We start from the raw sequence: 24,496 nt of genomic DNA on the forward strand, positions 1-24,496 counted from the left end.
AGGTGTTATGGACAGATCTCTTTAGGCAAGAGTGTACATACTAGTGGTGTTATATATTTGGGAAGAACTGTAAATAGCAGACTGTACCTACACCTCCATGTGCTTACCCAGGTTGATTGTTATGCCTTGCCAATATTTGATTTAGGATTTCAAGCTGGGTCATTTTCATTGAAAGACTTGGTGTCTGCCTTGGGTAGGACTAGCCTCTGTAACACAGAGGTGGTTAAGTTAGGATTGTTTCTTTTCTACTTTGCATCCGTTAATTCTCTATCTCTTATTTTCCACAGTGGACAATGTGACTTCAAATGGACTTAGCCACGTGGACTTCGCGGATGACCTGTTGCTGCGGGCTGAGCGCTCGCCTGCCGAGCTTACCAAGTCCAAGAGTAAGAACAACAAGAAGACTCACCGTGGAGGTCGCAGCTGCCGCATCCGCAGCCTGATGGTCAAAGTGCGGGACTTGGGGCTCGGCTACAACTCTGACGAGATAGTGCTCTTCAAGTACTGCAGCGGAGCCTGCCACCGCTCCAGGAACAACTATGATCTCACTCTCTCCCACCTTCTCAAGCAGAAGGCCATCTCAGGGGGCCCGCCTGACAAGGTCAGCAGCCATCCATGCTGCCGGCCCACCAAGTTTGAGCCTGTGTCCTTCATGGATATCAAGAACAAGTGGCAAACAGTGGACAGGCTCTCAGCGGCAGAGTGCAGCTGTGTTGGATGAGGCAGATGGTGCATCTGGAATATCTAGAGAACGTGGGCATGCAGGTTGCATTGGAGCTCAACTCATGTGCCAGGAGAGGAGGACAGCGCGTAGACCTGACATCAAGCAGGATGCGCTGTGCCGAATAATGGGCTGCTAAGCTTTCAAGAAGCGGCCCACCACAATGGTGTGACAAGCAGTCCGGCGCGTGGAAGGACATTGGAGCAGAGCGTCAGAGGAGCCGGTCAGCAACAACGGAGGCTCAGCCAATTCCAAGAGAAGGGAAGCTCCCAAAGGAACTATGTTGCAATATAGGTGGGTTCAAAAAGGGTGGCAAATGCTTTCCACCATCTTTATTTCGAAAGAGAAAGGATGTTAGAATCCCCATAAAGTTCACGTCGGGTCCAAATGCTTCTGTTTTATGGTTGAAGCTCTTCAGTCTATTAGCAAGGATTACAAAGCACTTTACAGACTCAGTTTACAAGCCAAAGCCAGACGACTACTTTCTCCACTGTTGTTTTCATTTATGGACATGAGGAAAGGAGCTGCGAAGAAAAACATGGGGGGTAGGAGTCTTTATAGCAGAACTGCCACCATCCTTGTGTTACACTTCTCAAGGAGCGGAAGTTAACAATGGTGTTTGTTGAGTCTTCACCAACCGGACACGGATGAAAGAAGGTAACGCAGTCGAATACCTTTTCTAAGCAACCAACGGAGGTGGGGTTTCTGTCATGTGCCTTTGTATCCAGGAGACATTGGTGATTGCAGGAATAGTGTGGTTTGACATGTTTACATTGGTGTGTTATTACACTTTTATTTTTCCATTTGAAACTGTATGCTTCCAAAGAATCTGGGCTTGGGGACCACTTTGCTGCTTCAGAATCCAAAGTGGTGTTTCCAGCCCTAAGTAGAGCAGAGTTGTTTAATCCCACTCACCAGAAGCAGGGTCACCAATGGTTCTGTTTCCACATTCAGGAGTGGGATGGGACTATCAAGAGGTGTGAGGCTGCATTACGGTCCCTGAGAATTGCTGTGCACTGGGGTGCATTTCTGTGGATCAATGCCACTATGCAGGATGTTGCATCAACATTATATTTCAAGGCTGTCTGCACTATTGACTTATTGACCAGTTGACCTATGACTGGCACAACTGATTTCTAAACTCCTCTGAGATCTTTACCACCAGAGGATATTGTTAAAATGACGAAGGTGAGCCTATCTTAAGACAAGAAATTGTGCAGCCTCTTCTGTTGACAGTTTGCACATTCAGTAAGAAATAATCTGTTACATATTCAATGTGTGTGTTTGAACAGCCATTACATCCAATTTAGCATCTGAAGAAGTATCCTTTTCCTAATGTTTTTCTCTTTTACTTACTTATTTTTTAAGTTTGTGTTACAAGAGTTCTTTTTTTGAGATGTTGAAGAGGAATTTGTCTTAGTCTCAATATTGCAAACCTGTTAAAGAGATCCTCTGAGTTCTTCTGATGATGGTGTGCAGGAGTTATGGCGCATCCTCAGATCAATTCACGCTGTGAGGTCAGAGTCTTGCATGCAGCCCATGGATTGATGTTGAAGGTGATAGGAACATGTTGGGCACATGGGCTGATCACATAACCCCAAGGCAGGTTTCCAGGTCAATGTCACAGTCCCATCTAAGGTCCATGGAGTGATATTGCAGCTTCAGCTGGGATTCCAAAAGTGATGTCACAGGCTCACTTTAGGTCTATGGAATGATGTTACAAAATGCTGTCTTATTGCTGGAGTGATGTCACATCCTTGCACGAAGAGTGATGTACATCTTCTTTCCCTTTCACTCTGAAATTTCAAGATGGTGAGCTCACACTAGGGAACTGAGGTCATTACCGCAGGGAACCAAGATACCCTCCAAGTCACTCTGTGTGGGTCAAACGTCTTTGCTTACTGCTATCATGTTAGGTATTGCTTTTGCACTCCTAGCAGTCTAGTTCTTTTTTCGTGTGTGAGCAAGTGCAAGTTCTCCTGGGTACGTGAGAGGAGGTGATGCACAGCTGCCGTAGCAAGTGTGCCAGTGACATGCCAAATGCAACGCCACCTGCAACAGTCTGCGATCATCCGGAGCCAGGAGGTGACCATTATGCACACAAAGAATTTATAACCCTAGGTCCTAAAAAGTCTATAAAATAACTGTGCTTTGAATACAGGTACTAGGGCCTTTATCTGCCAACTAAGAATTTCATCGTCTCCCACAGTGTGGTTTTCAATGTTAGATATGAACCCCCTCCTCTCAAGATGATAATCATAAAAAAATAGGTTAGACCACTGTTCAGTCTCTCGTTAAACATCCTATGGAAACCTGGGAGACTATACTAAAAGATGATCTAAATATACTACAGGTTACCGAAACGTGGCGAACAGCCGCTTCTGTGATTCTCCAGGCTGTTTCAGCAGATATACTAAGCGTTACCGAAACATGGCGACAGAAACAGCCAGGACAGAGATTCTCCAGAATGTTTCAGCGGGTCATCATATTTTTTAACGAAATAGAACTGAAGCTTATGTGCAGGTGTGCTACCAGCATTTTGAAATGTCCCTTGTCTATGTCTGTAGGTTCTCTGCTAGGTCAAAAGGTGTAGATGTAGACGACCTACTTCGCTACACATGTCCCGCCCGACCATGACATTACTTTGTTCCTCGCATATCTTTCTCTATAATGCCTTTCCTATGCTTTATGTTAATTAGCTCAACTCACTGTTATCAATTACTAACACATTTTTCATCATCGAAGATTGAAATTATTGAAAAGGCAATCGCTCACTGATGGAAATCAAAAGAATTCTGCCAAGTACTCTCTTCTTAGAACTTACCACAAAAAATTCAACCACATTGGAAGTTACACTTTAGATCATTCTGGACTTAGTTACAAACATACAGACTAAACCCAACTGCTGGTCAGATCATTTCATCATTACATTTTAATTTTCTTTCCACCACACAAATAAATTAACTAATAAAGAACATGTTCAGGTTTGTAATTCTTACAAAATTGAGATAAAGAGAATCCAATGTGGCTTAAAAAATGCCCCTCAAACAAGGTTGGAGTCTGTAGAGAAGAAATACCTGACGTACAAAAAGTGGATAACTGGGTGTGGTATATCCATGATCCAGTAAAGACTAAACATATAAACAACTGCAAGAAGTCTAGGAAAGAAAGGGTAACCAAACAACGTTGAGGCAAGCAGATCGTCTCTGGGGGTTCAGCTATAGGGACACCTCCAAATCTACATATAAAACAGCTATGAAGGAGTATAAACCAGTAATTCAGTCTGCTAAATACACACACTCGGACAAATTGAACTTTGTCTTCTTACAACCCCTCCCCCCAGAAAACAGTTTTAAAAATCCTCATAAAAACCTTGAGACCCACCTGAAATCTTTTCCTATCAACAGTTCTGTAATTAACTAACAGTTTATTTTATTCATAAAATACATCAGCTATGAGAAGAGATTGAATCCAAACACTTGCCATTAGCTCTAAGAGGACTTATAGCTGCAAAAAAATATTATTTTTTGAAAAACATTATTTTTCAAATTGTATAGTACCATTCACAGAAAAAGGCGGTTCCCTAGAAGAGGAATAGCAATGCATTAAGTGCTGTTTCATGTCACAGACATAAAATAACACAATAAGTGAAACAAATAGAGCGCTAGAACAACACAGGTCATCTTGAATGGATACAGGAGTTTGAAGTATAATCACTCTTAAAACTCCTAAAACTGTTAAAAACTCTTTTTAATCTCACTTTACTTTCTTCAGAAGAAATCTATGGGGCCTTAACTAACTGGTGGCAGAGGGGCTGCAGAACAGGCTTGAGTTGCACTAGCATATGTGTCATTACCCCAGGCTGCAGGGCTGGCTAGAGAGCGCCTTCATGACAGACAAGCCTGAGGTGCTAATGGCCCAAACCTCCCGGAGGTTCAGTGAGGGTGAAGAATCCTGCACAGATAGGTAATGGGTGCATAGGTACGGGCTGCATAATGTTCGAGTCTATGAAGTCAGTCTAGAAATAGTCAATCTTAGTACCGGCCTCATAGTCTGGAAGTAGCTTTAGAGATGCCCCCAAAGAAGAAACATTTGAACCCAACTGATCCTGCTAACTTTTATCCCATGTCCCTCCGGCACCATGAGTAAGTAGTGATGGACCACGCACAACATACTGACCCCTGTGGCACAATGGCCACCAATCCAACAGGGCTCTGCTCAGGCAGGAGCATCAAAGGGGTTCTTGCAGTTTTTATTGATCTTGGAATGTAAGCGAATGGTGTTGAAACAATGACGTCATCAGATTTGCCCTCCAAATATTCACTTATTCTCCAGTGCCATCCAAAGGTTGGTATCTGTGTTTGTTTTTACGTTTGTCTTTTCTATCTTGCTGGACTTATTGTTATAATGTTCATGGTAAATGAGGAGTCCCCAGGGCTCTACACTTTCCAGGTTTCTCTTTAACTATTCTCTCCACCCTGGTCTTGCTTCAGCTTTGCGTACAACCGTGACACTCACATCTTTTTTTGCATGAAGAAGAGGGCAGGTGTGAATCCAACAAAAATTACTTTGGCTCTCAAGTCTGCTGATGGATATCCAATAGTTTATTTAAATTGAGTCCCTAAATCGATGATTCTCCTTAGCTAGAAAGATTATACGGATTGAGACTCTTGCGCTGTAGCATGTCCGGCACCCCAGAAATGAGAAATGTTGGCATTTCGGTGGATTCCTTGTTTCTTGATTGCCAGCCTTCTCTAACAGGGCTGATTAATAACTGAATGTTTTGAGACATATCTTGCCTTTATCTTTCCTTTAGCCAATGGCTACTAGGAAGGTCTTTGTTTCACCCAGATTAATTTATATCAGTGGATCCACCTTGGCCAGTCAACTTCAGCAACACATCTAAAATGAAGATCATGGAGTTTGTTTATTCTTGAAGGTAGCCAATCCTGTTTTTCTCTGCCTTCACCTTCTATCAGGGGTCACCACTCAGAACTCCACTTAGTTTTATATGAAGCATTTCATGCCAAGGGGTCCATGTTTCTGAGGACTTAGTTTAAAACACCAAAAAGCTTGATGTTCTGCATTGACGAATGACTTGGAGAAGTTGGGATGTAGGTCCTTAGGTCCTGGTGAGTTAAAAATTCATAACTCTGAATTACATCTCCTGGGGTGGTGAGAAACTGAAGGCATTAGTTCAAATTCATAGAAAAATGAAATGCCTGCCTTAATGAGTTTTCTTTGAAAGTCTCTTGAACTTGAACGCAGCCAAGAAACCCTTGGGGTGGAACAACACTTTACAAATAAGAAAGCAGTTAAATCCTGCTACCAAAAACAAAGGTTTCCTGCTTGAGCTTGGCAGCCAGATGGCAATTAGCACCCTAAAAATTAACTTGGAAAACCTAGAAATTCTGATTGTTGGGTCTCACTTAATACATCAAACGTTACCCTTTGCCCTTCCAATGTGGGTCCTGCTCTTCCTCAATTCCTTAGGTATACAGTCTTGGTTTTTCTTTTGCTTCTCATTAACCCTTCTGATCATTACTACAGCTGATCCATGTTGTGCCCTCTTGGGTGCAACGAGAAAGCTTCTCTTCCCGCTCCGTCTTGAAACTTAAAAATCAGTGGGCAAAAGCTGATATCGTCCTTGTCCAACTAGGGTAACACCCTGCACCCGGGCAATGCAAATACTTCAGTAAAAGCCTGGCGGTACTTCAAAGTACAGCAGCAGGCACTTCTAAGTGCCTCATAGGAAACATGTGTCTAAACAGCTATCAAACCTTCATTGGCTGCCAGTTTCCGAGGAGATCATTATTAAGAACTGTTGCGTGGCATGTTACGCCGTAACTAAGGTTGTCCCTGACTTTATGTTAAACTGAGAAGCTATTCTCTAAGTGGGTTGTTGAAATACAGTTTTCGTAGCACCCTAAAATGGGAAACAGCCTTTACTACGCAGCCAGAACTACGCAGTACCATTACAATGCTGGCAATACAACTAATTCGTTGTTACCATGCATTCCATTACCACGCGAGTCATTACAGAGACTTGCATTAGGGAACGTGTTGTTGGATTTTAAGTTTAACACATCCCTACTGTTGCACAGACTGGAGTGGGAATAGTAATATATACTATTCCAAAGTCCAGCACTTTCCTAAGGCAAGTCGTTGTAACGACTTGCGTGGTAATGGAACGCATGGTAACAACGCGTTTGTTGTATTGCCCGCGTTGTAATGGTCATGCGTTGTAAAAGCATGCGTGATTGTGTCATACATCCCCCTAAAATTGAATTGCTAACATTAACAAAGCTAGAAAGCTTAGTAGACCTTTCTCCAACATTGTTCCTAAACTCCAGAATGATCTTACCTTTAGAAAGAAACTAAAAACATGGCTCTTTAAGAAAGACTATGGCTCTCATCTCTCACCGATCTTGTAGACTGTCAGACTTGTTCTAGGAAACACTGCGGGTAACCGCATCTTCCACAAAAAATATGAACTCCAACTTAATGGACAATGTGGTTTCTTCTGCTGTTGCTACAGATGTATCTAAACGTCTTACTGGAGTAATGTATGTATCTAAAATCTGCTAATGGATTTCCTGTTCCAGAGTTTGGATACAAGAAATGTATCCGCCACACCACAGAGCATGTTGAAACCACGGACGACCTGGCCCGCGCATAGCCCTTGGCAGGAACGTTCATTGGTTTTCACAGACCGCCAAAGAGCGATTTGTTTTCCCACAAGTGTGGCTTCCTGGCTCAGAACTGTTGGCGGGAATGCAGCCATATGGCTTATGGGCTATTACTAGGTGTGTGGGGAGGGGGGCTTCTCTAGGGGGAGACTTATCCTGCCAACTAAATATTACATTTCCTGAAGATTAAATGGATTAAGAGCCTTGGTTTGCACTTTCAGCAGGTTTTCTCTACAGTACCCATAGCTGAGGGACATGCCAGATCAGGAAGACCGCCTTGTGTATCGCGCGTAGCCAGGACAAGGGTGGCCTAGCCTGCAGGGACTTTAGCTGTCATAGACCAATGGTGAAAGGCCATCTGGCCACTAAACAATAAAAAGAGAGACCAGTGTTTCTGAAAGTTTGTTATATCAGTCGTAGGTCATGACAGATTTGTGTCTGTGAAAGGTGGATGGGCAGAGCAAGGTGTATTGTAGGACAGTCACACAAAACTTCGAAATGAGGATCCAAGGGGAAATGTATAGACCTGCACAGATTCAATCAGGGTTGTAGCCCTTGGATGAACAAGGTTTTGCAACCAAGAGGAGATCCCAGATGATGAAGCATGCCACTTCGGTGGGTGATGGGATTCTGTCCTCTATAAAGGACTCCTCTTAGATTTAGGAGAGACTTGAAAACTTCTAGTGCTGATGCTCCTTAGCTTGTTTGAGCTTGATTAGACACACGGATTCCTTTTGGGTTTTCGTCTGTATTGTAGGACAGGCCGGTGTCTGTGGAAGATTGCTGGCCCAGACTAACCCGCTCACAAACAGCTCTTTCATTTCGGGAAGGAAGGCTTGTGTAAAAGATTATTTTTGCCTTTTCCTATTTTAATGTTACCTTAAATGTCCATGGAGGAGCAGACATAAATACTCCATATCAACAAAGATCTGTAAAACCACACAGAAGTCAAACACAGAGAGCCTCCATTCAGATTTCCTTAAGGCCAACTTCTTCGTCAAAACAAACTCCAAAAAGGTAAATAGTGGGAGGGGTAAGATGGCTTCCAGTGCCCTTTTATTGCAGTCCCATGTTGTTCACCCGTCCGTGTACATTGGGAGCACATAGGCATTGTGAGGAGCTGTGGCACACGGTGTGAGGAGGTGGGGTGGGTACTGTCTGGAGCTGTGGCACATGGCATGAGGAGCTGGGGCAGGTACTAGCTGGAGCTGTGGAACATGGTGTGAGGAGTTGGGGCAGGTACTTGCTGGAGCTGTGGCACACTGTGAGTAAGTGGGGCAGGTACTGGCTGGAGCTGTGGCACATGAACCATTTGCGAAGCTGGGACTGAATCATAGTCTGTGTGAGGAGCTGTGACACAAGAATAGTGTGAGAATCCGTGGCACACAGAGTGATCTGAGGAGATGTGTCATACTGTGTCATGGTCTGTGACACATGACCATGTGAAGAGCTGGGATAGATGGCCTGTGTGAGGGTCTGTGACACGGACAGAGTGAGGAGCTATGACAGATACGCCTGTGTGAGGGTCTGTGACACAGGAATAGTGTGAGAATCCGTGGCACACAGAGTGATCTGAGATGTGTCATATTGTGTCATGGTCTGTGACACATGACAGTGTGAAGAGCTGGGACAGATGACCTGTGTGAAGGTCTGTGACACACGGCCAGTGTGAAGAGGTGAGGCACATAGAAAGTGTGAAAGAGTTGTAGCACAAGGACAGTGTGCAAGGGGCTAGAGCACGCATAGAAATGATCATGAATGGACAGACGATATGTAGAGTTTGGACCCCAGGAACAGGCAGTAGAAGGAGGTTTAGGCTCAAAGGCAGATGGTTAGAGTTGGTTTTTTTAATAGAACCAGAAGAGCCTGGGCCACAGAGACCAGGTGAGAGAAACTTGGGGCAGATGAAAAACAAATAGGATCAAGAGATAGCATTACAGGGGAAAGGGTTGGAGAACTGGACAGGCTTTGGTGAGAGATTTAGCCTTAGGCAAAGGCTGTGGAAGGAGTTTGGGGTTCATGGAAATACTGTAGAAAGAGTTTAGGGATCATGGGTAGGGGAGCGCCAACAGTGTCACAAACTGCGAGACAAAGAATTAGTGTAAGGACAGCCCTTTAGCCAACCGTCCCCTCTAAGAGTCATATGTAACAAGCGCTAAGTCCCTAGCGCTTAGAGGTGATTCAACTCACAGTGTGCCCTATAGGAAATGTATACTCTGTTACATGTGTACCCATGTATGCACCACAACATGTCAATAGTGATTTAACAATATAAATGCTAACGGTATCCTTCTGTTACCGCACACGCATCGCACAACCAAGCACGGGGCTCACGGTCCCCTGGTCCACCCCCCCCCCCCATACGCTGTCCCTCTCAGGTGCCTTCTATTTATTTCATGTAACTTATTTATTTATTCATTTTATTAAGTGTGTTCTCCCTCTCCCAGACTGTATTTATTGTGAAGTGGATATTACACCGTCTGTCTTTAATATTAACAATGCACATTCACGCCCGCCTCCCACACCCAATAAGAGGGAAAAGAGAACCTCATAGGGCGGCTTCAGTTGAAAATTCTATCTTAAAATGCAGTATTTCCACGCATTGTGTTACACCAAAAACTGTTTTTTTAATTATGTTTATAAATATATATATATATAATTATATATTCTTAACCTTATTTACTTTTCTAAAGTGTTCAACAAAACTCTATTTTTGTACAGCATTATTGTTACTGTAAAAATAAAGTTTGCGGAATGTGATGGCGGTCTTGTTCTCTCTTTCTCAGCTTGTCATTTGATTTCACTCATTTCCACAACAGAAAGTACAACCTGTGTTGCCTCTTGAGCTTCAACAATAAACGTTAATACTACCCAACTCAAAGGCCTCCATTTTTTTTTTTACCAAAGAAGGATGAAAGGCAGAGATAGTCATATAGCGATCCAGGACCTAATTTATTAAAGGTTTTGCGCACCCTGCGCCATGCAAGGAGAAACAAGGGGACTCAGATACTAAAATTAGATTTACCAAGTATTGCAAGGCGTGGCTTGATAAATCTAGAGTAACATAAGGCAGCACAAATCGCTGCCTTTCGTTGCTGAGCGGCAGGGAGGTGTGCCATGGGATCCAGGGTGCTCCCACACATCCACCCATGGATTCCGACACATTCCCAGATTTACCGACACGAGTAGACCTGGGAATGCATCAGAATTGTACGTCTGCCCACCGGAGGCACAATAAGGAGAAAAATCTTTATTTATCCTCGTTTCTTTTTTCTAAGCATTGTACAGCACACGTAGGAAGAGGAAAGGGCCTCTGGGGATTGTTTTTGTGCAGCAAGGTGCCCCCCTCCCAAAAAACAATCCTGCCTACAAAGTGCCTACGTTGGCACTAGGCAGCAGTTGTTGCAAAAGCGTAGGCAGAGAGCAGGAATGCACCTTATAGTCCTAAATACTTCCTGCATAGCATTGCATGGATAGTTGTTAAATATACCCCTAGTAACTAATAGCTTTCACAATACCTTTCAAGACAACATTATGTACCTCTTAAATCTAAAATCCCTTCTGGTCAGAAGGTAGGGTCCCTCCTTCGAGGCACACTCTGTCAGTGCCTCTAGCAGGGTGGAGCTGAGTGTCTAGGGATTCAGTTCAGAAATTCTGCTCAACACACTTGTGTTCTTTGCCTGGACAATGGTCAGTCGGAAATCCCTGGAGCACTGACTGATTTTGGATTTAAAATGATTATTTCTCCCTGACTGTCAGGCACAGACATTAATTCTAGAGCCCCTTTCTGTTTCGGGAGCTTCTAGTTTTTGAGGTATTGGACATTTTGGAATGTATTGAATTGGTGTGCCCTGGGAATAAGGGCGAGGCCCTCTCACCTGCCACTACACAAACCTGTCTGCAGGAACGCCACCTGGGAGGCACAGCAAGAATGGTCAGGGGTGTCCTTTGAACTTCCCATCTTGCGATTCATACACAAACAGGGGCTACAAAAAGCATTGCTGGTTGTGTGCAGCAAAACGCAGCACACACACTCCACTCCCACCTAAGATATACATGCAGAGTAAACATGCACTCCCGCCCTAGGGTATACATGCAGAGCAAACATGCACTCCCGCCATATGATATCCATGCAGAGCAAACATGCACTCCCTCCCTAGATAGATGTAGAGAAAACATGCACTCCCGGCCTAGTGTATACATGCAGAACCAATATGCACTCCCACCCTAGTGTATACATGCAGAACAAACATGCACTCCCGCCCCTAGGGTATACTTGCAGAGCAAACATGCACTCCCGCCCAAGTGTATACATGCAGAGCAAACATGCACTCCCGCCCTCGTGTATACATGCAGAACAAACATGCACTCCCGCCCAAGTGTATACATGCAGAGCAAACATGCACTCCCGCCCTCGTGTATACATGCAGAACAAACATGCACTCCCGCCCTCGTGTATACATGCAGAACAAACATGCACTACCGCCCTAGTGTATACATGCAGGGCAAACATGCACTCCTGCCCTAGGGTATACATGGAGAGCAAATATGCACTCCCGCCACAGGGTATACATGCAGAGCAAGCATGCACTCCCGCCCTAGGGTATACATGCAGTGTAAACATGCACTCCCGCCCTAGGGTATACACGCAGCGCAAACATGCACTCCCACCCTAGGGTAAACACGCAGAGCAAACTTGCACTCCCGCCCTAGGGTATACACGCAGAGCAAACATGCACTCCCTCCCTAGGGTATACATGCAGAGAAAACATCCACTCCCGCCCTAGTGTATACATGCAGAACCAACATGCACTCCCGCCCCTAGGGTATACATGCAGAGCAAACATGCACTCCCGCCCTAGTGTATACATGCAGAACAAACATGCACTCCCGCCCCTAGGGTATACATGCAGAGCAAACATGCACTCCCGCCCTAGTGTATGCATGCAGAACAAACATGCACTCCCGCCCCTAGGGTATACATGCAGAGCAAACATGCACTCCCGCCCTAGTGTATACATGCAGAACAAACATGCACTCCCGCCCTAGTGTATACATGCAGGGCAAACATGCACTCCCGCCCTAGGGTATACATGGAGAGCAAACATGCACTCCCGCCACAGGGTATACATGCAGAGCAAACATGCACCCCTGCCCTAGGGTATACATGCAGTGTAAACATGCACTCCCACCCTAGGATATACACGCAGAGCAAACATGCACTCCCGTCCTAGGGTAAACAAGCAGAGCAAACTTGCACTCCCGCCCTAGGGTATACACGCAGAGCAAACTTGCACACCCTCCCTAGGGTATACATGCAGAGAAAGCATGCACTCCCGCCCTAGGGTATACATACAGAGCAAACATGCTCTCCCGCAGTATGGTATACATGCAGAGCAAACATGCACTCTCGCCCTAGGTTATACATGCAGAGCAAACATGCATTCCCGCCCTAGGGTATACATGTAGATCAAACATGCACTCCCACCTTAGTGTATACATTCAGAACCAACATGCACTCCCGCCCTAGTGTATACATGCAGAAAAAACATGCACTCCCGCCCTAGTGTATACATGCAGAACAAACATGCACTCCCGCCCTAGTGTATACATGCAGGGCAAACATGCACTCCCGCCCTAGGGTATACATGCAGAGCAAACATGCACTCCCGCCACAGGGTATACATGCAGAGCAAACATGCACTCCGCCCTAGGGTATACATGTAGTGTAAACATGCACTCCCACCCTAGGATATACACACAGAGCAAACATGCACTCCCACCCTAGGGTAAACACGCAGAGCAAACTTGCACTCCTGCCCTAGGGTATACACGGAAAGCAAACATGCACTCCCACCCTAGGGTACACATGCAGAGCAAACATTCACTCCCACCCTAAGGAACACATGCAGAGCAAATATGCACTTCCACCCTAGGATATACATGCAGAGCAAACATCCACTCCCGCCCTAGGGTATAAATGCAGAGCAAACATGCACTCCAGCCCTAGGGTATACCAGCAGAGCAAACATGCACTCCCGCCCTAGGGTATAGATGCAGAGCAAACATGCACTCCCGCCCTAGGGTATATATGCAGAGCAAACATGCACTCCAGCCCTAGGGTATACACTCTAAGCAAACATGCATTCCCGCCCTAGGGTATACATGCAGAGCAAACATGCACTCCCGCCCTCGGGTATACATACAGAGCAAACATGCTCTCCCGCCGTAGGGTATACATGCAGAGCAAACATGCACTCTCGCCCTAGGTTATACATGCAGAGCAAACATGCATTCCCACCCTAGGGTATACATGTAGAGCAAACATGCACTCCCACCTTAGGGTATACATGCAGAGCAAACATGCACTCCCACCTTGGGGTATACATGCAGAGCAAACATGCACTCCCGCCCTGGGGTATACATGCAGAGCAAACATGCCCTCCCACCCTAGAGTATAAATGCAGAGCAAAAATGCATTCCCGCCCTAGGGTATACATGCAGAGCAAACTTGCACTCCCACCCTCGGGTATACACGCAGAGCAAACATGCACTCCCACCCTAGAGTATACATGCAGAGCAAACTTGCACTCCCACCCTCGGGTATACATGCAGAGCAAACATGCACTCCCACCCTAGGGTATAGACGCAGAGCAAACATGCACTCCCACCCTAGGGTATACACGCAGAGCAAACATGCACTCCGACCCTAGGGTAAACACGCAGAGCAAACTTGCACTCCCGCCATAGGGTATACCTGCAGAGTATTTACACATGCAGAGTAAACATGCACCCCACCCTAGGGTATACATGCAGAGCATTTAAACATGCAGAGTAAACATGCACTCACACCATAGGGTATAAATGCAGAGCAAACTTGCACTCCCACCCTAGGGTATACATGGAGAGCAAACATGCACTCCCACCCTCAGGTATACACGCAGAGCAAACATGCACTCCCACCCTCGGGTATACATGGAGAGCAAACATGCACTCCCACCCTAGGGTATACACGCAGAGCAAACATTCACTCCCACCCTAAGGGACACATGCAGAGCAAACATGCACTCCAGCATAGGGTATACATGCAAAGCAAACGTGCACTGTCTATCCATGCCCCAAGATGATGGAGCACAGGATCCAGCAGAGGGGGCTTGGAGGCACAATACATAGGTGAGGTCAGTCAGCCCCCCTCCTGTAAAGATGATGAGGGCCTTGGCTTCCTATCATAATACTCTGCTGACACCACAGCCAGTCCCTCTTAGGCAAGTGACAGGGCAGTAATAACTAAAAAAAATGAAAATTTTGTGCGCCCCCCCCCCCTGGCCTCAGAGCCATTTACTGGGCTCTCGAAGCATCATCTCAGAGCTCCTTAGTATGCAGTCATAGGCGCAGATTAAAAAAACATGCAACGCAGCACAGCGAAGCACCTAAAGACGCTGCACTGCTTTGCACGACAGGTAGGGAGAAGAGGAGCGCCATATCTTCATAGATATGGCTCTCTCCTCCCCTCTCCCTAGCGTAGGCGCTGATTTCATCTTCCTAGCGCCACACACAGGGCCCGATTCACAGCATGAACTTAAGACTCAATCCTAAACTTACTACTATTTTGGCATTCACAGAATGAACTTACTACTTTTGGTATTCACAGAAGTTAGGATTTTGTCTTAAGTTTGTCTTAAGACAAACTTAAGACAGACTTAAGACAAAATCCTAAGTTCAGTGAATACCAAAAGTAGTAAGTTCATTCTGTGAATGCCAAAAGTAGTAAGTGCATTTTGTGAATACCAAAATAGTAGTAAGTTTAGGATTGAGTCTTAAATTCATTCTGTGAATCGGGCCCTCTGACCTTAGCGCCATCACGCTTGGATGTGTGTGTGTGTGAGTCTAGCATAGGTTTTGGACAGGAATGGTACCCTTCCTGTACAAAATACCATGCTTAGACAAGTTTAATGTCTTTGTATGGGTCGGAAAAGAAAGGAGAATTCCAGTAAGCGCCTCCTTTGAAGTGGCGTTTACTTTTGGTGCTAAATCCGGTCTACAATTCTTTGTATATAGGATTTTGCGTCAAAAGGTCTGGGTGGTTGCATGGGAATGCCCATGTACTGCCCCAGTGACGCTAAGTAACACAAAGCAGTGCTTTGCACTACTTTTAGGGTACTTTCCAGCGCAGAATAAGCTGGAAAGTAAATTCCCCTAAAAACATTTTGTTCCACTAACCCAGCGCAAAATGTTAGAAATTCTACCCCATGGTGTTCATTGATATGAAAATCAAAAAACCTACAGAGACTTACCATGTGTTTCCTACCATAGAACAGGACCCGTGCCACCCAGACCATGCAGAACGCATTTCTACCCCAACTAAGAGTTTATGTTCACTTCATTAGCATATCTTTATAAAGTGTCAGATAGTTGATAAGTGTTTCACTCCTTGTTAAGAACTTTTTCAAAGCTCACTCTTTAGTAAAAGTGTTTATGTCACAATAAGGTGGCAATTTCAGTTGCAACAGAGGGAGTCTCTGTGAACCTACTTACACCTTACACCGTGGAGTAGTGTGGCTCACTGGTTAGAGGCGGCAGGCCTGAGAGAAGAAGTCAGCCTGGGACCAGGGTTCAATTCCCGACGCGGCAGGGTCGAGGACCTTGGTCAGCGGACTCGATAATTCTCGCTTCGGTGCTTACTCTAATCAGGGGTTCCACTCGGCAACTCTGGGCATTAGCTTGCCTAATCTCCACAACGGCCCCACCAATTCCGGGGATGCCTGGCTCCACCTTGGGGACTCCCAGCAAGGGACCATCCCACAGGGAAAGCCAGGACGGGTTCCCCAGCCCCAGCGCCGGGACGCCCCGTTGCTGGGGCAGCTGTGCGCTTTACAAGTATACTACATTTACATTTACTACATTTACCTTAACAGCTCCCCTAAGATGGCAGTGGGCCCCTGTCAAGCAGGACGAGTCGGAGTACTAGGGCTACGGAAAGGGATGAGAAGCCCAACATTCTAAAGGCACACGTGTCTGATAGTTGAGGGAAGAGCAAACCTATCTGGATCATCACTCAATGCTGCCTCACCTGTACCTGTTCCTAGCGGATCCCCATCTCAGCCAACAGATCGCAGGGGGAGCAGGTCCTCGTGCCAGCTCCCTCTGTGACAGCTCTCCTGTCCAGCTTGCCCGCAGTCCGCTAACCTCTTCTTGCCTGTCTAATGCCCTCTGTTTATGCCTCCTCCGCTAGTTTCTTGCTCTGTTTTGCATTTTCTGCTTGTTTTTCTTCTCTGTTTTGCATTTTTGTGCTTCTTTTTCTTACCTGTTTTGCCCTTTCTGCTAATTTTTCCTCCTTCTTTTTGCCTTTTCTGCTCGTCTTTCTGCCGTCTGTTTTGACTTTCTGCTAATTTTTCAGCCCTGTTTTGCCTTTTCTGCCCATCTTTCTGCCCTCTGTTTTGCCTTCCTGCTCATCTTTTTGCCCTCTGTTTTGCTTTTTCTGCCCTCTCTTTTGCCTTTTACTGCTTGCTCCTTCTCTCTAGACCTGGCTTTTTGACAGAGACCACACACCTCGGCGTCCAGATACCCCCAGGGGTGACAGTGCCACGCTCTACGAATGCTGATTGATTTGATTGGGATCCTTCACTGTAAGCTGACCTCGTGCACCAGGCATCATACATGGTTTTGGTGGCAAAGTGGACAAGCGACTCTGAGCTTCCTGCTAGCACTTGTCCTCAGCTACCTTCTTCAGTGGAGCAGACAGACAGCAGCCAACCATGTGGACAGCGCTTCACTCCAGATGGAAGGGAACAAGGCACAAAGGTAATCATTTGAAGTGGCCCGGTGTTAGGTGCAGTATTCATCACATCTGATAAACAACCATCCTGTGGCGAACACTATTTAGCTGGGATGATAAGTAGCACCATTTACTGGTCATTTCCCCCGAGGAATATGGCAGGTTTGACCTGCTGAAATTTATTGGGAAGCCCTTTTTATCGTAAAACTTATCATTCAATATGCATTTTAACAGAAGTTACTATACAGATCTGAATTTATCAACCAACTCGTAATGAGGGGCAAAGTTTCTCTTCCACTTTCTGAGATGCAGCAATATCCAGGCAAATCAATTCAAGGATACCAGCATAAACTTATTACATTGCCCCCTGCTCCTGTACAAGGAGATGATTTAAACGTTTAATTCATCCCAGTGCCAGCCCAACTATCCTTTCCCATTATCCTGGTCCGACCCTTTCGGTCTCCCTTTCTCCTGCAAATATAGAAGAGCTACTAACGCTTTCGCGCATCCTGCCTGCGAGCGAGATATAGGAACTATAAAGCCATTTAGGCCGAATCTTTAGCTAAGTGTATTTTTGGAAAAAGGGCCTGGGACCGACATTTCAGCGGAGCCACAGACTCTTTCCAATTAATACTATGACTTAGCCCTGCTGACAAGCAGGCCAAGTAAATAAAATTAAAAAAAGACTTGCCCCTCCAGTAGTGTCAGTCACTAGCAGCACTCAGACATAGTCTTCAAGCTGAGGCTTATTTATGGCCCTTCTGCCAAAGCTGAGTGGCAACAAATTAACTAAGTTGATAAACGCTCCATTAATAAAAAACTAGATGCAGCTATTTTTCATATCAAATGTTCAACTCTTCCAACTTCTCTGTCGAAGTTTTTGCAGATACCATGGAGCTGACAGACTCTCCAAGGCAGGCTGGTCCCTCAGGTTCAGTGGAAAACTGTCATGGTTTTACTGGTGTCTTTGAACATTGGATTCCTTGTATTCAGGCCTTCTTTCAAGACTCAATTTGTTCATTTAGATTCCCCTGTGGGTGTTCTCCTGCCTCATGGCACTGATTCTCTGCCATGTTTTCTTCCCTTAAGTGCTGATGAATTTGCATTTCTAATTACAACCAATAAATGGACTGGTTCCTCCTTAGACCTTCTGCCTCCTAGTTCACACAAGGACTATGTGTTATTAGATTCAAGTTGGCCTTGATCTATTATTAAAGCCCCATTAACCTCTGGCAAGTTTCCTGCATCCCTAAAGATGGCTCGTGCTATTCTACTATTAACACTTCTCACTTATCCCGGACAATCTAACCAACTATTGACTACCATTCTTGGCTTCCGTTCCATATTTGGCTATATTATCGCCGAAGGCTTCTGAAGTTTGTAGAGTCCAATAATCTTTTCCACCCAACACAGGTGGAGTTCAGAGCGAAGAGTCCTTTCTGGTTAGGATGTGCTGTGTCCTAAAGCAGACTCTAAAGCTCCAGTTCCCCTGATTTTGTTAGACCTGCCGGGAGAGTTTGACATGTTGAGCCAGAAAATTCTTCGATCCAGATTGTCTGAGCTAAGGTTGAGAGATTGAGCAATGGCATGGTTTGCAGACTTTCTGTCGTACAGAGAATTTCAAATCTCAGTGCCACGGTCTGTCACTTCTGTCGGGCCATGTCTTTGTGAAGTGCATCAGGATTCTATTGTTTGGTTGTTAAGGTTTAATGTGTATGATTCCATTGGGCACCTTGTTTAGCATTTTGGGATTAGTCTGTACCTATTCGTTGACTGTGCACAAATTATCGTCAGGCTTACAGGTGATGCTAGAAAATCAAGAGTGAGTCAGGGGGGGAGAGAGACAGACACTATTATGGTGAGTTCACTCTTCTTGCACAACCGTTAACCAATAGTTCCAGGGGAGTGAATCCACTAAGCCGAGGATAAACCACTACTGAGCGTTTCCCCAGGAAAGCCTCATGATCTTGTTTAAGATCTCCCATCCACTATAATGTCTCAAGTATATTCTTATTGCTAGGTGTATTATACATTTCTGTGCACAAAACCCCTGATTCTGGAGGCATCTCAGCATCGAAAAATTTGATCTTTTTTCTACAGACTGTTTGGGTAAACTTCAAGAATTAATCACAATCGTTCAGCCATGAAAAAAAGGAGAGATTGAATCCTCACCACACTTCCCAAATACAGAGGACGTCATCTATGTTTCTTCTCCATAATTTAATCTCCCGTCGGAATGGGTTTGAGTCATTCAATATGACTCATTTCAAAATTGTGGATTTATAGGCCAGCCACACTCAGGGAAAAGTTACTCCCCATGGATGTACCAGGGATTTGTTGAAATACAGTACCCTTAAACTCAAAAAAGGTTCTGGTCAAAGCTAATTTTGCACATTCTAATACAAAATGTCGAGGTGTTCTCCAAGTTCAAGTCTCTTGGAAAATAACCTCCTCGGAAATTTGTAATGTGTTTTCTTGTGGTATGCTCGAATACAGGCGTTCTATATCAAGCCCTACCAACAAATGATGGTCTGACATGCTTTTAGTCATGCCTCATCATTGCCAGCATTTTCAACGGGGAGAGCTTGTAGGTGTAAATGTGGGTCAGGGCCTTTGATGAATGTGTGACTACAAGACCGATACCTCCCCGTAATCCCATGATGCATGATTACAAGAATGTGAGAAGAACTACACTGACGAAGTCCCTCAGATGTTTTTCGTAAGAGGTGTTGCATGCTAGAAGCACTGCATGAGTACGAATGAAATGATACAGATTAGTGCATTGACTTATGAATTTCCAAACAGGAATGTATATAGGGATTCAACTACCTGGTCCTGATGAAAGCCAAAAGGACCTTATTAGGCACATATGGGCTGAAACATGTAGACTTATTTCAGATTCAGGAGTGCCTAATTTCCTCCTTAAGCATCAGCCCATGTTTTTAACCTTGCCAGAGTTTCCAATAAAATCAAACCAAGAGTTTGGAGAGACGTTGAGAGTCACCTCGAGGTAATTTTAATTCTGAGATCCCTCCCTAAAAAATAACAAAGAGCTCCCTTGAATTTTTCGAGGTTGAGCCCGCCCAGATACCTTCTTGTATCTGGGTGTGGACTCGATGCTGCAACATGCCACTTGAGAAATCAAACTGGGTGATAATCCTTATGAAAGTCATGGGGATTTCCTGGGGAAACACTCAGTAGTGGCTGCTCCCCGGTTTAATAGATTCACTCCCCTTGATCTATTGGTCACAGGTGATGCTAACCACATAGACTCAAAACTCCATGAATGTCTTCAGAAAGATCAATAATGGGTGTGTTTAAATGAACTGAAAATTAACAGCGATAAAACTGGGAGACTGTGCCCATCTGGACCATCTACTCTTTGGGAATATTTTATTTGGCTCCTCCATCACCAACTTCATGTGTAAAGAATTTGGATGGCAGAATTGGTTCATCTTTGACTCTGGCTAACCAAATTTATTTTGTGGTTAAAATCCGTCTATTCCAACTTTGTTGTTTGGACCATCCTTTTGCTTCATTTATCATTAGTCCCTCATAAGATCCCAGTCCTTGGAGTCATATTCATGACTTTAGTGGCGCAGGGCAGCGCAGGAAGTCACCTTGCTGCACTCACCTGCATCACAGAGAAAGGGCCGGAATGCACTGTATTTTTCCAATATGGCTCCTTACTCTCCTCTTCCCTGGTGCTGTTTTGGCAGCCTAGTGCCAACGCAGGCACCACCCTTGCACCATGGTGCAACGGTGCCTGTTACAGGCAGGATTGTCTTTGTGCAGGAAGGGACACCTTCCTGCAGAAAATCAATTCTGAGAGGCGTTTACCTCTTTCTATCTGTGCTGCAGCACAAATAGAAAGCTAGAAAGAGGAAAAAACAAGGAGAAATAAGAAAACAAGTTACTTACCTGTAACTTTGGTTCCCCAGTATTGGTAAGTTTCATAGATTCCCATGCTTTTGTATCATTCCCCGTCGTCGGAATGGGAGTCTCGGTAACAAAAAATACCATAGCAGTAGGTACAAAAGAGAAAGAAAAAGGCCTAGGCCTCATACCCTTTTGTAGCATATCACCCTCTTTTTATAAAAGAGACCAAACGTAGGCATCAGCCAATCAGAAGTGCCTCACCCCGTAGAACCCTCCTGAAGGAACCTCAGAGCCTCAGATTTTCATAGCCGTTGTGTATCAGTCACCACATCTGTTGTGGGCTGAACTTTCCTCGGGGAGGTGGGTGGGCGCATGGGAATCTATGAAAGTTTTCAATAACAAAAGAGAGAGTGAGGGAAAATTTACACACCTTAGCGTGTGTGGACCACCCAGTTCAATATCACGGTCCTGACGAAAACCAATGAATATATACAATGGTTGAAACATGTAGACCTTTTTAATCAATAGCATTTATCACACTTCACATAGCACACTTGGCTATTTTTATCAAACACTACTTTTAACACCAAAGTCTACCTAATTAGGCATAGGTGTTACACATTTTTTAAACTAGGGTTCAAGCACTCAAGAATAAATACTTGCAGTGAGTAGTTTTGGCCCTTTTTAAATTCACTTGTTTGATCGTCCTGAACACATAAAAGAAAAACTAACCAGCTCCACTGTAGTCAGGTGTCGCAGCACACCCTATAGGCACTCGGCTTATGGGGTGGGACCCCGATGATGAAGCATGTCACCATCCAGGTTGGTGAGTGAGGGGTCTTCTATAAGGATATGCATTATCCTTAAACAGGTTGGGGCACACTGTGCTGAATCGAGCACATAAGCCCATGTCCAGAGAACCTTTTTTTCTCTGTTTCTGAGTGGATACTCCTCCATTGTTTTTTGTAATCTATGAAAGTTACCAATACTGGGGAACCAAAGTTACAGGTAAGTAACTTGTTTTCTTGCCCCAGTATTGGAACTTTCATAGATTGCCATGCTTTTATATCAGAGTAGCAAGCAGTTAACAATAAAAAACCACATTTTGTGTCATAAATACATTGCAATAGCCAACATGACATAAAGATACAAAATGTGTAACAACTGAAGGTGGGATAAAAAAGGAAAGCTCACCAATTATTGGAAGACTGGAAAGTGCTTCGGCATTTTGAAAATGCTGCGGAAATTCCTCCCACTTATATCCCTCCAACATAAAAAAATTATAGTCCAGGCCTTGATAGGCTCGCGTCTTGATTACGCGAACGCACTCTACCTAGGCCTCCCGAAATATCTTCTAGCTCGTTTACAGGTCGTGCAAAACTTGGCCGCTAGAGCCATCTTTGGACTGCCGCGAAGGGCTCGTGCGACAGAGTTGCTTGAAAGACTTCATTGGCTTCCAATTGCCAAAAGAGTCACTTTTAAGATCCTGACTCTGGCCTTTAAAGCTCTCCACCTAACTGGCCCTAAGTATCTTCGGAAACGGATGGCTTTCTACGCTCCAAGGAGGGCCTTGAGGTCCGCAAGGCAGGCCAAAGCAACTGTTCCCATCATTAAACGCGCTCGTACTGGAGGCCGCTCTTTTCGGTATTTGGCCCCGTGTTGTTGGAACGAGCTCCCTTATGCACTGAGAACTATGTCCAATCTGCTTGCTTTTCGTAAGGACCTAAAGACGTGGCTTTTCGCCCAGTAATTCCTTTGTTGCCATCTGGAGGGCACTGTGTTATGTACTCTCCTTCTTCCTTTCTCTTTGCCAAAGCGCCGGGACACTCCCTGGAGTAGCCGCACGCTATAGAAGAGCTTTGTAACATAACATAACAAGAGGTTTCTCAAGACAGCCTGGCCCACTGCCGCATCCTCTTGCTGTAAGGACTCCAGCAGTAATGCTTAGTAAAGGTGTGAACGCTGCTCCAGGTAGCAGCTCTGCAAATGTCTTTAATCTGTACCCCCGCAAAGAGGGCCGTTGAAGACGCCACTGATCTTGTGGAATGTGCACGAATCCTGGCCATCAGAGGTTTCCCTGCCGCAGTGTGGCAATGCAGAATGGCACTTGTGATCCATCTTGATATCCCCTGTTTGGATAGCGGGAGACCTTTGCTTGGACCACCAAAGGCAACAAACAATTGAGAGGACCTCCGAAATCCCTTAGTGCGATCTAAGTAGAATTTTAAGCACCGTTGTACATCCAAAGAATGAAGTGTCTTTTCCGCTGGTGTAGCCGGTTGAGGAAAGAACGCTTTCAGAATAACCGGTTTGTTCAAGTGGAAGTCCGAGGGTACCTTGGGCATAAACCTAGGGTTAGTTCTCAAGATTACAGTGTTCCTTTTAAATTGTAGGAAAGGCTCCTGGATAGTAAGGGCCTGCAACTCTCCAACACGTCTAGCCGATGTGAGAGCGAGGAGGAGAGCCAATTTCCATGAAAGGAACTTCATGTCAGAACGATGAATTGGTTCGAATGGGCCTTTCATGAGCTGAGAAAGGAGTAGATTTAGATGCCAAGTAGGAGGTGGAGTCCTCACTGGTGGATAGACTCTGAACAAGCCCTTAAGAAATTGTTTGACAATCCTGGAAGACCACAAGGAAGGTCCAGACCCAGACCTTCTGTATCTCAAAATGGCCGCAAAAGGAACCTTAATTGACGAATGGGCTAGCCAGGGACAGCAGATAAGGTAGGAGCTGATGAGGCTTGGAAGCAAATGGGTCAATCTTTTCTCTCCTACACCAGAAACAAAATCTTTTCCATTTAAGACGGTAAGTCCTGTTCGTTGAAGGAGCTCTTGCCTGGGAGAGGACCTCCTTAATTTCGCTTGAGATGGGGAGATTCATAAACTCTCGCTGCTCAGGAGCCATGCTGTCAGGTGTAATGACTGGATCTGGGTGCCAAACTTGTCATTCGGACATTGTGAGCAGATCTGGTATAGCCCTCAAAGGAAGAGGAGGAACTTGCGACAACAGATGGAGTTCCGTGTACCAGAACTGTCTCGGCCAAGCAGGGGCTATCAAGATCATCCTGCATGGCTCTACTTTGATCTTCCTGATGAGCCGCGGGATCAGAGGGATGGGGGGAAAGGCGTAGACAAATGTCCTTGACCAGGCTATCGAAAGCACATGCCCCAGTGACCCTCGGTGGTGAAATCTGCTTGCATAAGACAGGCATTTCTTGTTGGTCGGTGTGGCAAAGAGATCCACCTCCGGTCTGCCCCACTGGTTGAAGACCTCTTCCAGAACTCGCTGGTTCAATTCCCACTCGTGGCTGACTGAGGATGACCTGCTCAATCGGTCGGCGTTCTCGTTTAGAACTCCTGGCAAGTGCTCCGCCTTTAGCGATATTCCGTGAAGTATCGCCCATTCCCAGATCTGTTGAGCTTCCTGCGA

The 24,496-nt window shown here is 45.3% G+C and overlaps 1 protein-coding gene and 1 long non-coding RNA gene across 4 annotated transcripts in view; one reads left to right on the forward strand and one right to left on the reverse strand.

Annotated features, from left to right (window-relative positions):
* The window catches only part of ARTN (artemin), a 223,669-nt gene extending 221,630 nt beyond the window's left edge, over positions 1 to 2,039 (forward strand). For both annotated transcript variants that reach the window (XM_078661341.1, XM_078661422.1), the window contains one exon: positions 288 to 2,039. In XM_078661341.1, coding sequence (XP_078517467.1) covers positions 288 to 721 — 434 coding nt within the window. In that variant the 3' untranslated portion in view covers positions 722 to 2,039. The remainder of the gene's footprint in view (positions 1 to 287) is intronic.
* The window catches only part of LOC144782251 (uncharacterized), a 649,538-nt gene that overhangs the window by 273,513 nt on the left and 351,529 nt on the right, over positions 1 to 24,496 (reverse strand). The gene's annotated exons all lie outside the window — the stretch shown is intronic.

Source organism: Lissotriton helveticus, chromosome 1_1, assembly GCF_964261635.1.
Source record: "Lissotriton helveticus chromosome 1_1, aLisHel1.1, whole genome shotgun sequence".
NCBI lineage: Eukaryota > Metazoa > Chordata > Amphibia > Caudata > Salamandridae > Lissotriton > Lissotriton helveticus.